The 15,000-nt window shown below is 40.3% G+C and overlaps 2 protein-coding genes across 5 annotated transcripts in view; one reads left to right on the top strand and one right to left on the bottom strand.

Annotated features, from left to right (window-relative positions):
* Positions 1-9,647, bottom strand: part of abcb7 (ATP-binding cassette, sub-family B (MDR/TAP), member 7) — a 23,365-nt gene extending 13,718 nt beyond the window's left edge. Inside the window, exons 1-6 of one of the 2 annotated variants that reach the window (XM_040119264.1) lie at positions 9,395-9,647; positions 7,454-7,537; positions 7,293-7,370; positions 5,995-6,114; positions 2,112-2,244; positions 102-370 (exon numbers count right to left, since the gene is read on the bottom strand). In XM_040119264.1, the coding sequence (XP_039975198.1) occupies positions 102-370; positions 2,112-2,244; positions 5,995-6,114; positions 7,293-7,370; positions 7,454-7,537; positions 9,395-9,544 (834 nt within the window). In that variant the 5' untranslated portion in view covers positions 9,545-9,647. Of the gene's footprint in view, positions 1-101; positions 371-2,111; positions 2,245-5,994; positions 6,115-7,292; positions 7,371-7,453; positions 7,538-9,106; positions 9,367-9,394 lie in introns of those variants that run through there. The other variant, XM_040119265.1, reaches the window with a different exon arrangement.
* Positions 9,648-9,906: 259 nt separating this feature from the next.
* Positions 9,907-15,000, top strand: part of uprt (uracil phosphoribosyltransferase (FUR1) homolog (S. cerevisiae)) — a 9,826-nt gene continuing 4,732 nt past the window's right edge. For 2 of the 3 annotated variants that reach the window (XM_040119269.1, XM_040119267.1), the window contains exons 1-7: positions 9,907-10,168; positions 11,366-11,408; positions 11,491-11,560; positions 11,811-11,873; positions 12,887-13,048; positions 13,753-13,851; positions 14,834-14,921. In XM_040119269.1, the coding sequence (XP_039975203.1) occupies positions 9,930-10,168; positions 11,366-11,408; positions 11,491-11,560; positions 11,811-11,873; positions 12,887-13,048; positions 13,753-13,851; positions 14,834-14,921 (764 nt within the window). In that variant the 5' untranslated portion in view covers positions 9,907-9,929. Of the gene's footprint in view, positions 10,169-11,365; positions 11,409-11,490; positions 11,561-11,810; positions 11,874-12,886; positions 13,049-13,752; positions 13,852-14,833 lie in introns of all 3 variants that reach the window. The other variant, XM_040119268.1, reaches the window with a different exon arrangement.

Here is a 15,000-nt window from a genome sequence, read left to right as displayed (position 1 = left end):
GTCCTGAGCTAACATTAAGGACTGAAACGGTAACGTCAAACAAAAAATCAGAGCCTGAAAATGACTACTATCATCTGTGTCAATTTCACACTAGAACTCACCAAAATAGCACTGACGAGGCCCATCTCAAAGACTGTGGGTCCGAGATTGAAGACAAGCGCACTGAGTATGAAGGAGATGCCCCGTGTGCCGCGGTCAATGGCCTTGGACAGCGCTCCTGTCTGGCGGCTGAGATGGAAACCCAGATCCAGATTGTGCAAGTGGAGGAAGACGTTCTTGGCGATGCGTCGGATGGAGCTCTGGGCCACCTTGCTGAACACAGTATTCCTTATCTCGTTGAAGAAGGCTGCACAAGCCCGTGACACGCCATCTAGGATAGTGGAGGAGAAGGCAAGTTTATCACACCTGCTGTGAGAAGCAGGGAAGTTAAAACAGTGGGGCTGGGTGCTATCTAGTGAGAAACTATCCCCATCCTAAACTTTCAGGACTGTTATGAAGCAGCAAAACAAGATTCTGACCCATACCTTCCCTGTCCTGTTAGATGTAACACAGTATATCGAGACAGTTAAGACTAGACATGGTTGAGGCTGGTCACCTGCTCTAAAAGGCTTGTATGAGGTGGCGGGGCCGGTTTTTCCACATCCTCACTGGTCTGCAGGCCTACAGTGCTCAAGCCTCTGTAATTTCAGAGCAGGATGCTGTCTGAAGCCTCACTACTACGGCAGGCCAGCACATTGCAGGCTGAGGGAAGAGTGGGTATCTGAGTGTACACAAGTGTGTTGAGAGTTTGTGTGTGATTTTGTGGGCTACACATTTGAGTGGAATTCTAGAAGAGTGGGAGGAGGTTTTAATAAGAGTGCCATGGAAAGATGTGACTATGAGTTGTCAATGAACAGGCTTAATTTCACCACTGTCTGAGTCTACACTTTCTCTGGCTGATCTGTAATGATGAGGGTGGATGCAAGCAACATAGCCTTTCTTTACTGTGTTTTTATTATTGCAAAATTTTAGATTTTAAAAAGGAATCTACAGGAGAGTTTAGGTTCAATAAAATCACCAATCTAATCTAATGCAAGAAAAATATTTCTCATAAACTATTATTCAAGCAGATGGCTAGTATGACTGTCACAAATTAATATTAGCCTGCGTTTGACTGTCACATGGCCTGTGGTTCCTGTGGTGGTTTCACCGAGCTGTGCGAATACATGACCTGTCTGCTGAGACCAAAGTCAGGGTAGAAATCGCTCTGTCTGCTGGTCTTCATGGCGCTGTAATGTGGCGTTAAATAGGAATGCTTATCTAATGAACAATGTGTCCACATCTGACAAGGTACGATGAACACTGTGCAACCTTTTCAGCCAAATTACATCTGTCACCACAGACTCAAAGTATGAGGCCCCGAGTCTTGCAAAAAAGGACACAAAAAAAAAAACAAAAAAAAAAACAATTCTCTTCTTTAAGAGCTTCTCCATCATTCTTCCTCGTCATCCTAGTTCGTCCTGTCTTGAGTCCTGATCATGTGCTTCGGTTATTCAACAGGCAGCATTAATGTGCAAGACCTAAATGGGCTCATTAAAATAAGTGGCTACAGGGCTAAGTGTACATTGCATCCAAGCTATTCTCACTCAAGGCCAGAGTGACTCGCAGTGGGTGACAGGTTCAGCAGCAGCTCAGAGAAAAAAAATCCTCTAATCAGGAAGGAACTACAAATTCACGCTACATCTCAGCCCTGACCTCTCTTGTATTCACTGGACAAAGAAGAGAAAAATGGGAGTTGCTCTCAAGGGATGGAGTGAAAGACAGATCCCTGCCCTCTGTGTAACACTAAAAAATATCCAACAACTTTCAAAGCTTCAGCTCTGTTTGCTTTGGGAGCCCATAGGTATCACACTGAAAAGTCCTCACTCACGAGAGGCCTGTGTGGATTAAAAGAAGTGAACTCAGACCAAAAGCAGAGCACATAATGTAAATAATGTGAGGGGGAGGAGGACGCTGCGGAGCAGCATTGATATGAATGTGTTGGGAAAGGTCATCCTGTAGATAACGGGCAGTCCCACAGTCCCCTCTGATGTGCGCGGCACCTGCCAGTGCAATACAAGTCTGGGACTCACAGCCAATCAGCACAGCCGTTGCCATGGTAGCCACAGTGCTTGGCGCGTCATTCAGGTTCAGCATGTGTCCCGACATCTGGTTAAGCTCGTCCACTGCATACTTAAACATGAAGGGCACCATCACATTGGTGATCTGGGAATTCAGAGGGGAGGAGAAAAAAAAGAGAGGGGGAATAGTTTCAAATAGCCTATTAGACAGACATATGCTCAATATAGTCCAATGCCATTTTTCTAGTCCTCTGTAGTGTCTCTCCACAGGATTTATGTATGTGCACCCCACGTGCTTTTAAAGATGGATTTTCACTGTTGTTAGGCAGTAAATCCAACGTAACCTATTCAGGTGCATTCAAGGATATGTATGTATGTACTGTATGTATGGTATGCTGTGTGATTGTGTATTCTTCTTGACTAGCTCTGCTGGTGCTGCCTGCTAATGGAACTGAAATGGTTATTAGGGCTAATTAAAAGCACAGGGACAGCTGTGTGACTCAGGCTAGGTGGTCCGCAGCACATTAGGACAGCCAGAGAACACAGCAGCACACAGCAAAGCATTTTCATTTGAAACCCATTGCATTTGAACCTCTCAACCCCTAACACAGGGGAGGGCTTTTTTTTTTTAACTTTTCTTTTTAACAACAATTATATAAAAACAGAGTACAAAAAAAAAACAACATGTCAGCCCTGCTAATATAAAAGCACACCTAATAATGCAACATTCATAGTGCAAAAGCTACATCTCCAGGGATCGTGCTTTATACACGTGGGTATTTTACTCAGACAATAGAAGTCCTGTGAGTCCCTCAAGGAAAAACAGTATCTGCCATTTTGCTACCAAGACAACAGAACAGGACAAAAAAATAGCCTGAGCCTATTATTACAGGGCCAAAACATGTCCCCAATTTTACCACTAATACATGATAAGGTTGGATGTGCTCTTTTAATCCATTAATGGCCAGCACTGGAGATTAAATCGACACCATGTCAATCTGTACCTAGCAATATGTCATCTCATAATAGAGATATTGTGTCAAGTAGTGGTGAAGAGGCTTCAAGCCAACAGGAATTAGCCTAAGTCTATAGCATGGCACACAGACAGTGAGGGCTTCATTTGAGGCCAACAAAAACAAGAGCTTCTATATAATCAGTTATTTGAAATGAAAATGTCACTGATAATGTGGAGTGCGGAGGGGTGATGCAGTGTAACCACATAATTATTCAGCTGATTTAAAAATTGCCTACACACTGCTGGTGGCTTCGGTTCGAAGAGACAAACTGGAGAAATCGAGGCTAACCCCAGCCAAGCAGGAAAATAGTAGGAGAAGACTGAATTGCATGTGTGTGTTCTCTCCTCTTTAGCATACACTAGAGGGAGCCATGCTGAGAAGCAGCAGGACATGCTTGTTTAGGAGCTGAGAATTTTTGTGATTGTTTTGCAGGGTGTAAATTAGAGACCATCAACAAAGGAAGAGGAAATACATCTTTCACTGATTGATGTTTGCAGTTAAATATTTAAAAAATGCTATCTGTATTAAATGCACAGTGTTTTTTACACAGGTTATTTACACAGTGTAATCATGGTGAGCAATCATGTTGCTTGAGAAAAGAAGGTCAGTGCTGAGAAGTTATTTGTTTTAGCAAAGATGGATGTTCGATTACGAATACGCCATTATTTTTTTGTGTTTTGGAATAGGCCTTTACTAAAACTCTACTACACTGTACTGAGTCTTACACTTAGACAGCGCCATCATTATGGGTAATTTTCAAAATTATCACTCTTCTCAACATCAACAAGCTGACAGAAGCAGTGTGTAAAGCAGTGATTAGAGCAATCCATCCATAGGTAGGTGAATGAAGGAGATAGCATCATTAATGGCATCAGAATAAATTACACACTGTACATACTGCCAAAACAAAAGGGATACATTTCAGGAAATATAGGACCTCTTATTAGAGTTACTAAAAAAGGGAATTAGAGGAGTTACACTGGCAGAAATTCTAGTTTCCATTGGTATTTTGTTTGTTTAAAATTTTATGTTTCTGTGTTAGATAGTCCCGTGCCAGTATGAGTATCAGTATTATTTTTTAATGTATTTTTTTTTTAGTACTCAAATATTTAGTATTTGTTATTATTGCTTTGTATTCTTTTCCCCCAAATGTGGTGGAGAGGAGGTGGAGACATATGATGTTTTTATTTATTACGGTAACCCCCCCCCCCGCGTTGATTTATGCTTAAAAATACAAATAAATAAATAAAAGATAAAATAAAATAATAAATAAAAGAGAAAATTGCTGAGCTATCTTTTAGACCTCTTATAGGCACGACTGTGAATCCTAACCTACTTGAATATATCAGCAGATGACACAAGAAGAAGTAGTTGAAATAATGCAGGAGTTTTTTAATAGTCATTTTCAGTATTTTAAATTTTTTTTTTTTAAATTATCATACAAATAAGATAAATATGTTGAAAATAGATGTCAACTTTTCTGCAAATGTTGGAAGGCCAGATGCCTGACTGATGCCCTGATGTGAGTGGTGGATACCTCAAATGTACCTTCCATCTTTTTCATTTTTACAAACATCATTGTTTGCTTTTTGTCCTCCGGGGTTAATCTTCCAACATACTGTAGGTCATGAAAGCAATGCTGCATGAGCAGCGCTCAGCTAGTGGACTTTAGAGCATCTTTTCAGACCGCAATCGTACCACATGACCAGGCTTTTCATATCAACTCTGTCTTCCAACAGTAGTGCCAAACAACAATGGCACGCCACTAACAAATAATAAAACCAGACATGGTGTTTTGCTAAGATAGCAGTGTACCGTTTTGCTGTGAAACTGGTTGTAACGAAACCACAGTGATGTCCAGAAACCCTCTCTTAAGACATGAGTTAGTGTTTAGGAAACTTGTTACGCCTCCTCAAACTTTTTATTTGAACACTAGAATTCTTTCTTGATTCCTGACACTTGTTTTTGAGAAAGTATGAACTTAACAGATTGACCTCTGACGCTTAAAAAAAGTTGTGAGCTGTAGGTTTAATTAAATTGATCATCTCAGCAGCCAGCCACATGACTTATTATTCTTAATAAGATTGTGGGTAGTTTTTATTTACCACCCTGATGACGTCTGATTATAATACATCTCTATACCTGTTTTATCAGAAGAAATATTAATGATCACTATTTATGCAAGGATGCTGACTCTGTGGAACTGGATGACAAGTGAAGATTGCAGAGGATGTTATTCAAGTTACCACTAAGCTAGAGATAACAGCAGCACTGTCTACTATCAGTTCATGCGTAGGATGATTCCACTTCTTTTTTTTTTTTAACCTGTAACACTGTCAAAACCATCAGGGGCATCATCAGTAGCATAAAGACAGATGTGAGCAATATTTGTTTGTGTCTTTAAGGACAATAACAGCAATACGGATGGTGGGGGTTGTAATTTTCACTTTAGATCGCTCTGATCACGTTGTGAGATACTGTATTTGTTGTTTTTCTCAGGTCTTAGCTGTTTTACTACTTAAGAAGAATCTAAGCCCGACCTATGCAACAACAACTTTTTAATTGAGTACATCTTGTAAAAGTGTCTTGCCTCAGTCTTTCAGCTTGACCAAACTGCATCTGAGAAAATGGGTCCTAATGTAATCAGAGAGATCACTAGGTACAGTTAGAAAGTTTTATTTTAGGGTGGAAGAAATCAACAAAGCAGAGACAGAAGTAAGACTCAGTGTTACCAAGCATAAATTTGAAACAGCGAATGGAGCTTCAATGTTAAGTTTCTGGACCTTGAATAAAAATATGTTCAATTGTGGGGTATGCATAAACAACACTGCTTAGTGCTGATCAAACAGACTTAATTACGTCACTGTCTATAAACTTACCTTGGCTCCAGCGAGCAGGCCCAGAGAAATTGCAACACGGGCCCGCAGGTCTGGTCTGTCCTTTGGCCACACATAAGACAGCATTGCAGACAGGATCTTGGCTGAATTCACCTCCTTCAGCTGTGGAGAAGAATACAAAAGAAAAGCCTGTTAGTCTGTCCTGTAAAGTACAGATGAGACAGGGGGAATAGTATTGAGTGTAACGTTTACTTCCTAATGAACCTTATGTTTTCCAAATTTCACAACTAACTTGCATTTTGCATTCAGTGTGACAATCACAATGACCTAAAGATTGCTCTCTGGGCAGACACATGGAACATCAAATGTCAGTGGGATTCCTCTGGGACATCTGGGAGAGGCTATGGCAGCAGACTACAGGTGGACCTGGGGATCCAGCCTGACACTACAAGTCCTAGGAGACACCTGGGCTGTCATCCCAGCTGAGGTTGAGAGCCCACTGGTGCCAACATGGCTGTTTACCCACACTCCAGCACACACCTGCCACAGGGACTCTCCGCAGGCCAAAGCATACGCAGTAATTCCTCTAATTCACTCAATATGGTGGCACCATGTTACAGCGCTGCGGTATGGCAGCACCTCCAAGCATATTATAGTGAAACTGTGCCCAACACCTGCCTTTGATCAAATACAATCAAGTTATATGTGTTACTGCAAAGAAAAAAATAGCAAATTTAGCTATTTAAAATTAAATCTACAACACAATAAAGCAAGGGGATCTGAATACTTCCCGAAGCCACTGTGGACACTGAACATGTATGACGTATGCTATAGAAATTGTTATATTGTTAACAAACAGATGAAAAAAAAGTTGTGCATACACTTGCAATGTGAAGACAAAAAAAACATAATGGGGCAATTAAGGGATAAGTCATGCGTTTCTCAAACTTCTGTCATCAGACAGCCACAGGTGTTTGAGTATGGAGTACGTTTGTATAGAATTTAAAGAGTATAAAAAGAGAAATTATAATGCATTTCAAATCTATGTAATTTTTTGTATCGCAATCCCAAGGCTGAAAAACACTGGACTGCTAAACATGGATATCAGCAAAGACATCACTTTTAGCTTTGGTAACTTAGGAATGGCATTTGTCAGTATTTTTTTTAAATTTTAGATGAATCAATACTGAAAATAATCATTGGTTGCAGCCTGAGGCCATTGCATTATTTTCAGTTAATATGTGCTCTTTATTTAGTGTGAATATGCAAAACTGATCCCTAGAAATAGAAGCACCAACATTTTCAATAACCAAAGACTAAAAGGAGGATACTGTACTCACCACATTTTTTGGATCTGCGCTTAGCCCTCCTCCCGCATGCCCGTGCCAACATGTCCGTTTGTCTGTCACCTGCAAATGCTGTGGAAACAACTTACATTGTTATTGTGGGTTGGATTTTGATAGCAGACACTGATTCACAATTATTTCTAACAAATACTTACTTTTGCTGCCTCTAAAATCTGACGACAGCTTTCGCTCCTGTTTGTACTCCATGCAGCTGTTCGTACGTGTGGAGTGGAACTCAACTGAAACACATGAAATGGCTCATTTGACTGATTTGTCTAATTTCTGTTGATTAATTTTTATGGATGTTTTAACATTCAGAAACACTGAAAAACACAGTAAGAATGGTAAAAGCCAACAAATAATCCACAAAAAAAAAGTCCAGTAAACTACAAATACATTTAATTCCAACGCAAAGAAATTAAACATTGTCTTCCCTGTGTGTTTTCAACTAAATCTTCATAGTTCAGTTCTTCAGTCACCAAAGTCAGAGTTCAAAGGTTATGCAGTGGTTGGGGAGGTAATCAACAGGCATATGAACAGAAGAGAAGTTGACTGATAGTGACAGATAGTGAAAGAACAGCTAACAGAGTTAATCTTAACCAACATTAAATCAGTGGAGGCAACGCAAGGTCACAACATTTCAGAGCTTGTGGCATGATGTTCAGAAATAATTCACGTTTTAAGAGCCTGTGGAGAAGAAAAAAAACAAAAAAAACAATCTCAAGACAGTCACTTTTTGTGAAGGATGAAAACTACTAACACGCCTACAGGGGCTGAGTGTTTGATAATGCAAGATACAGTATATTGTGGGTGGTTAAAGATAAGCATACTGAACTTGAACTGTACCTGCGTTGTAGCTATATTCAAACTAAGACTCTTACAAAAACACATTTTTATTGATATGAGTTGGACAACACTGGATACTCTAATCTCCTTGAATAATCTAGATCAGTGCAATCCTTCCTTTTATCTAAGATGACCTAGCTCATTAGGTAAACGAATGCTGTATAAACAACGTATTTGCAAAAAAAGCACCAGAGAGTGAGAGTGTAATTTTACATATTTACTTACTTAAACCAGCTTCATGCAAATTACTTCATACGTAACATCTTCATATACCTTGTTTTGTTTGATCAAAACACCCAATGCTCAAAAATATTATTTCACAATGATGTATGACACAGAAAATGTGAAAATCCTCTCATTTTAGAAGCTAGAATCAGTTATTCATATTTGGCATTGTGGCACTATTTTTGCTTGAAAAATGACTGAAACAATTAATCAGTTATCAAAGTAGTTGTAGATTATTTTTCTGTCAATCGACTCAATTGTTACAGATTTTAGTTAGGGTAACTTTTATTCTGTAGATAAAATACACTCAGTTGCCAGTTTACTAAGTACACCTGGCTAAAACTAACAAAACTGAACATTTTACTTCTTCATCGAGGTAGGTTATGTGACAGGGCCATTTCAATTGACGGCATCAGTTTTGGCAAGACGTGCCCGATAAACCGGAAACAGGAGTGTTTGTTGAAAAGTGCATTTATCAAATGATCAATAGCTGTGAAAGACTGAGAACACGTGATGACAGTTACATCAGCAGTAACGTTACGTCCCCGGTGGGACAGTTAGTCAGTCTTATCTAACATTTACTGACTCCTGCCAGTCCGCGCTTTGAACATGTGACTGGGACCACTGACAGGACAGGGAACTAACACGGTATATGGTGACTTGTGCTACGATCCTTTCACCTGTTTCATACGGTCAGATCTAAGGGACAAAAAGCAGGCGCCGTTATAACAACTCACCATGATGTCAAATGAGACCACGACAATGCTACCACAGATAAAGCAACTCATGAACATTATAGCCGGTTAGCTGGCTGTCGTTCAACGCAGTTAACCCGGCCGACATTATAGTTACATGACATCGACCACTCTTGCAAACAACCTAGAAAAAGATGACCAAATCATCGAATTTAAGTTCCCTGAAAGTTAGTTGGAAACACTTTCGATCTCTGTCCTTGCGTGGTGAGTGTCGCACCAAAAACACTGTGTCCTCTCCAACCAACCGCCTCCCCCAGACACCTCACTCACCGCACATGTACTTTGACGTTTGTGGTCGGTCCCGTTTTCACTGCGGCTTTTATTCCAAATATGATATGAGCTCGTCTGTCGAAGGAGAAGCGCTAATTTTCGTTTCTGAAAGTGAAAGCCGCATTTCAGTGGTGCCAGCATCGGCGCCATGTTCACGAAGGAGGAAGGCGGTTAGTCAACACGCCGGGTACGTCATATCCGGCCCTCATCAACGCTGTCAGTGTCAAAGCTAGCAAGCGAGCAGCAGCTTTACTTGACACTGCGTTTGGATGAAATATCAGCCTCCCGTTTGATTTTAACACGACGTGACTGAGAATCTACAGGTTTGTGAATGTGGTACTAAAGGGCAGTCTCCGTGCGGTAGCTGCCTGAGCCGGACAGTTTCACTTCACAACAAGGGGTCGAAGCTAAAGGAAGAACACGTTGTCTGGCTGCTCGTCATTGTAAAGCGGCAGTAAGTGGGACGATCGGTCAAGGAACGCTATCTGGCCTTAGCACAGTTTTAGGAGAAACCCCCGCTGATCTCGTACTCAGGATGCCGTGCCATAATCAGCAATTGAACAATGTCAGCAGTGGCCAGGAGCACCCAATGAAGCAAGTACGGTTTGTAAACAGCAGCAGCAGCAGCAGCAGCAGTGTCCCCTCAGTGCTGACCAGCTCTGAACCAAGTGATGCCACCGCACAGCCTGTCAGCCAGGACAACCTGGGACCTCAGCTCAAACTGCTTCCTCTGAACGACCAGATCCGGGAATTACAGACTATAATCAGAGACAAGTGAGTCCCTGCTCTTCCGTCTTGACATACGGACCAACAAATCACAGGATCTGTTGGTTGTGGTGCAAACTAAAGTATTACAATATTTATAAAACTCAATACCTCCAGTTCGATTTCAAGATAAAACTTTATGTGCCCTCGTAGAATAGTAAATCTAATGATAATGATAATTTGTGAGTTTATGGTCTACTATATGTATACGTGTGTGTGTGTGTGTGTGTGTGTGTGTGTGTGTGTGTGTGTGTGTGTGTATATCTCTATATATATAGAGAGAGATATATATATAGACATATAGAAAGATATATAGATAGATATAGATAGATATATCAAAAGTACTGTATAGTAATAGGTCTTCTAGCAGTAGTTTTTAATGGTGAGTGTAAAGTACTAATGCACCGGTCTAATATCTGATGGGTATCACCACTGATCCTCTCCTAATGAATAATCGGTACTGATCATTCAGGGAATTTGACGCATCAACATTAACGTCTTCAGTCTTACCGTTCTGCCAGCAGGACAGTCTATACAGTAAATTCAAGCTGTGCAGCCAAACATTTTTCAAACCCACAGCACTTCATTTCAACTTCCAGTGAACGTCACAGGGTTAACAACAGGACCAAATATGACAGGCTGAATTTTGGGGAAATTTCTGTAAAACATGTAGAATATTTCCACATGAAGGAATGATAAAAAAAACATGGAGACTTGGGTTTGAATATTTCACTCTGTGTGATTATATAGCTTCAATGAAGACCTGGAACAAGCTGATAAAGGATAAACAGTATATTTTATACAAGACTGTCATACAAGTCAAGACTGTGGAAAAGTAACTTAAAGGGACAATTAAAGGAAAACTGATCTTAAGGGCTTAAATGCTTTTTCTTAGTCCCTGTCATGATCAATGATCATTTCAATTACACAATTTTATAAACACTCTAGGATGATAAAATCAGAATTTTGCACAAGCATCAAATAAGGTTAGTGTATGAACATGTTCACTTACTCTTAAGAGGTTTTGTGTAGTAACCACTTCATGTGATCTTACCAATACACATAGAGGGATGACCCAAGTCAGTTCCACACAGTGCGGTAAAGATCTAAAATTAAAAGAGGGACAAGATCACTGGTATTGAAGCAGTGCTGACTATTGGCCAGTACCTTAACTTGATCTAATCAAGCTAATATTTATATTTTCAGGACAACCAGCAGAGGAGATTTCGTGTTTTGTGCCGACAGACTGGTAAGTTCAGGATATTACTACATATTCTAAGTGTGTTTATGTACATTTATAAAATGCATGTCACTTTTTTGTCCAACAACAGATCAGACTAGTAGTTGAAGAGGGCTTGAATCAGCTCCCCTACTCAGAGTGCACTGTGACCACGCCAACAGGTGAGGGTGTCTGCCTCTAACAACAGAGTAAATGGTCAGGTTTAAAGGTTGGACACAGAATCTGAGCTCTAACATGTACAATCCTCCAGGACCAAGCTGAACAGAGCGGACCAATTACAATAACGTGGATGCATAAATAAATGCAGGGCTGACATCGTTTAGCGTTTTACTTCCAGCATAGTATGCGGCTGACTGGGCATGTTTACAACAGCTACATTTGTGAATGTTCCTGATTCATTTTTTCCCACAGGTTACAAGTATGAAGGTGTCAAGTTTGAAAGAGGCAACTGTGGCGTCAGCATTATGAGGAGTGGTAAGTTAAACTTGTGGTAGCACAACCACCGACTTCGGGTTTTTCCTTTGTAAGGGCACATAGTATGTCTTCCATGCATATGTGAATTGTGCCAACTGTGCATTCTGTTCTGTACTTATTCATCAGGGCAGGCTATGCTAAATTATATAGAGAAAAAGGATACATAGGCCAATGAGACAGATGCAATTCTGTACTTTTCAGAGCATTTTGTCTGAAGGCTTCGCAGTCAGCAATAGTGACTCTCGCTTGTTATTTCTCCTTCAGATTTAATTAGACTGTTATCACAGTCATATGCAAAACCTGTAAACTCTCATCGACTCATCAGCTACCCAGAAAAGCAGCAATTTTCTCACGTTTATCTATCCTTACTGCTTCTTCTGTCTGTCTGGTGTGTTCGGTGTATTCGGTGTATGGATGTAAAAAGCAGCACAATGCAGATTGTGCATCGGCAAGTGTCCATAGCACGAAAGTAAGTGGGAACGCCATAAGGACCGTAATAGTTAAATATGCTGGCAAAATTGATACAGCAGTTTTTTTTAAATATTTTGATTGACAGCACTATGTGCATAGGCACCAAATATTGCTATTTGATTAATGTTTTAAAAGTGCATTAACTTTTTAGACAATACACTAGTCAATATGTCCCCTGTACATGCATGTTTGCCGAGTGGTGGGCTCTGTAGCCTTTGTGTTCAGAGGCATATGGAATTTTAAGAGGGGACTATATCAGAACTGTACCATTGCTCAAGTATTGTGATAATTTATCACTGGCCTGGATTCCTATCCCTGTTGTATGGTGCATAAAAAGAATCCCCTCAAGTTTTTGTTTGGACATGAGCTTCTGTGTGCCTCATTGCAAAGGGCATAGTCATACACACATCACATGTAGGTGCAAGTCTATTGGAAATCAGTATTGAAGAAAAAAGTAACGCTATAACACTGGCTCTAAACAACGCATTTATTTAAATAGAAAACATTTTGATCCCAGTTGTGTTCTGTGTCTCCCCACACAGGTGAGGCCATGGAGCAGGGCCTCCGGGACTGCTGCCGCTCCATCCGCATTGGCAAGATCCTCATCCAGAGCGATGAGGAGACACAGAAAGCCAAGGTCTACTACGCCAAGTTCCCCCCAGACGTGTACAGAAGAAAAGTGCTGCTCATGTACCCTATCCTTAGTAAGTAACAGAGGGCTGAGCACAGTTTATCCTGCTGATGACTCCAGTTTACCACCTTCAGTAGCTCATAAATGTCAGAAGATGTTCATTTTTGTGCAAATGCAAAACCAGTTTTATGTATTTATTCATTCTGAGAAATCTCCCTTGAGTTGACCACCATCATACCGGCCCATTCACACTGTTCTGATAATTATATCTATGATGGTGGAAATTATTCATTGCCGGGGAGATGGCCACCAAGCTGCTCAATAGCATAATGAGGGCCAACAAAAATAGTATCTTAATTGCCCTGGTTTCCCAATGTCCAAAAGCAGTATTATTTTTTTTTTTTTTTAAATATGATGGCAACCATGTCAGGTAAAGATATGTGTTATTATGTCAGAATGATGGGACATAGGGTTACACGGATGCATGCTAAGATGGTCAGAAATGAAAACCTGTCAAGTGCCCAGACCCATGGGCAGATAGGTCAGTACACTGCTCAGTACCTTTTTCTGATACTAACACAATGCATCAGTTATATACAAATAGTCAAACTGTAATGCTTTTAATTTGAAATGTTTTGCATTTAATAATATTTAGTTAACCTAATTCATTGTAAAAGTGAGTTGGAAGGCTTTGCTGTAACACAGGGTTTTTATTTCTGTAAATGTAGTGATATTGTAAAAGTGGAATGTGAAACCTCGAATTCTCTGTGTCTGCAGGTACAGGGAACACGGTGATCGAGGCAGTGAGGGTGCTGATAGAGCATGGAGTCCAGCCCAGACATATTATCCTCCTCAGCCTCTTCTCCACGCCTCATGGTATACAAACACAGCCGGCTCCCTGCAACTTCAGCTCATCACAAATTTTCTTTTATTTACCCACCAGATCACACACGTCTCCTCTCCACTTCTGATCCTGTTGTATCATTGTCTTCATACAATGTACTAGTGGTAACCACAATGCTGTTCAGGGGCACTACTGATCATCAGTCTTGCCCAGCAGATCAACCAACAATGGTTTCAAATGAATGAAAAAAGAAGCTTTATTATTTTAAATTTAATTTTAAATATAAATTGTTGTCTTGGAAAAATCCCCTTTATAAGGATTTTTAACGTAGTATTGGAAATTATGGGGTAATTTGTGGACTTTGGAAGTTGTCTGTCCATCAGTTAAAGGCAGGATTGCCATGACATCTAATGTGAATATTCACGCTTTCCCAGAGAAGGATTTCTAATTTTTTTTTTTTTTTTTAAGCCTTTGACTTTTCTCTTTACTTCCATCAATTAGCCAAAATGTCCACTTTAACACAATATTGAAATCTGAAGGGCATGTAACCAAATTTTCTAAACCCTTTATTTCTCCTAAGAAGATGAAGGTAACCCCGTAGACTTTCTTTAGCTGAGTTTTGTCAGCCTCAAGTAAGGTAAGTAGTAAGACTCAGCTATAGCACAGCACAGCTAAGGCTGACAGGAATTTGGTCACTAGTTTTTGAGGTGGCCTGTCAAGAGCTTCAGTGTTGGGCAAGTTGAAACGTTAATCAAATGCAGCAAAACATTTGATGAAAAGTCAAGTCATCACTAAAGTAAACAGGATTCATCCTCTGGGGACAAATTAATTTCTGTACCACATTTCATGGCAACCTAACCATAGAAAAGAATTTTAATTTTGGCTGCTAGTCTCTTAAGTTGTTTTTGCATCTATTTCAACTACCAGTTTGACCAATTCCTAACAACAGTAGTAATGCATTAGAATACCTTAAAAACTCGACCTTATATGTAACACCTTTTACTGTTCTTCTAGGAGCCAAATCTATAATCCAGGAGTTCCCAGATATCACCATCTTGACCACAGAGGTTCACCCAGTCGCTCCGACACATTTTGGACAGAGGTATTTTGGCACTGACTAAAGGGGCAACCTGAGGAACATGATCTGCAATCTGTTGTGACTGTATGTTGTTGCTTATTTA

Source organism: Xiphias gladius, chromosome 23, assembly GCF_016859285.1.
Source record: "Xiphias gladius isolate SHS-SW01 ecotype Sanya breed wild chromosome 23, ASM1685928v1, whole genome shotgun sequence".
Lineage (NCBI taxonomy): Eukaryota > Metazoa > Chordata > Actinopteri > Istiophoriformes > Xiphiidae > Xiphias > Xiphias gladius.
This window is presented reverse-complemented; position numbering and strand designations above follow the sequence as displayed.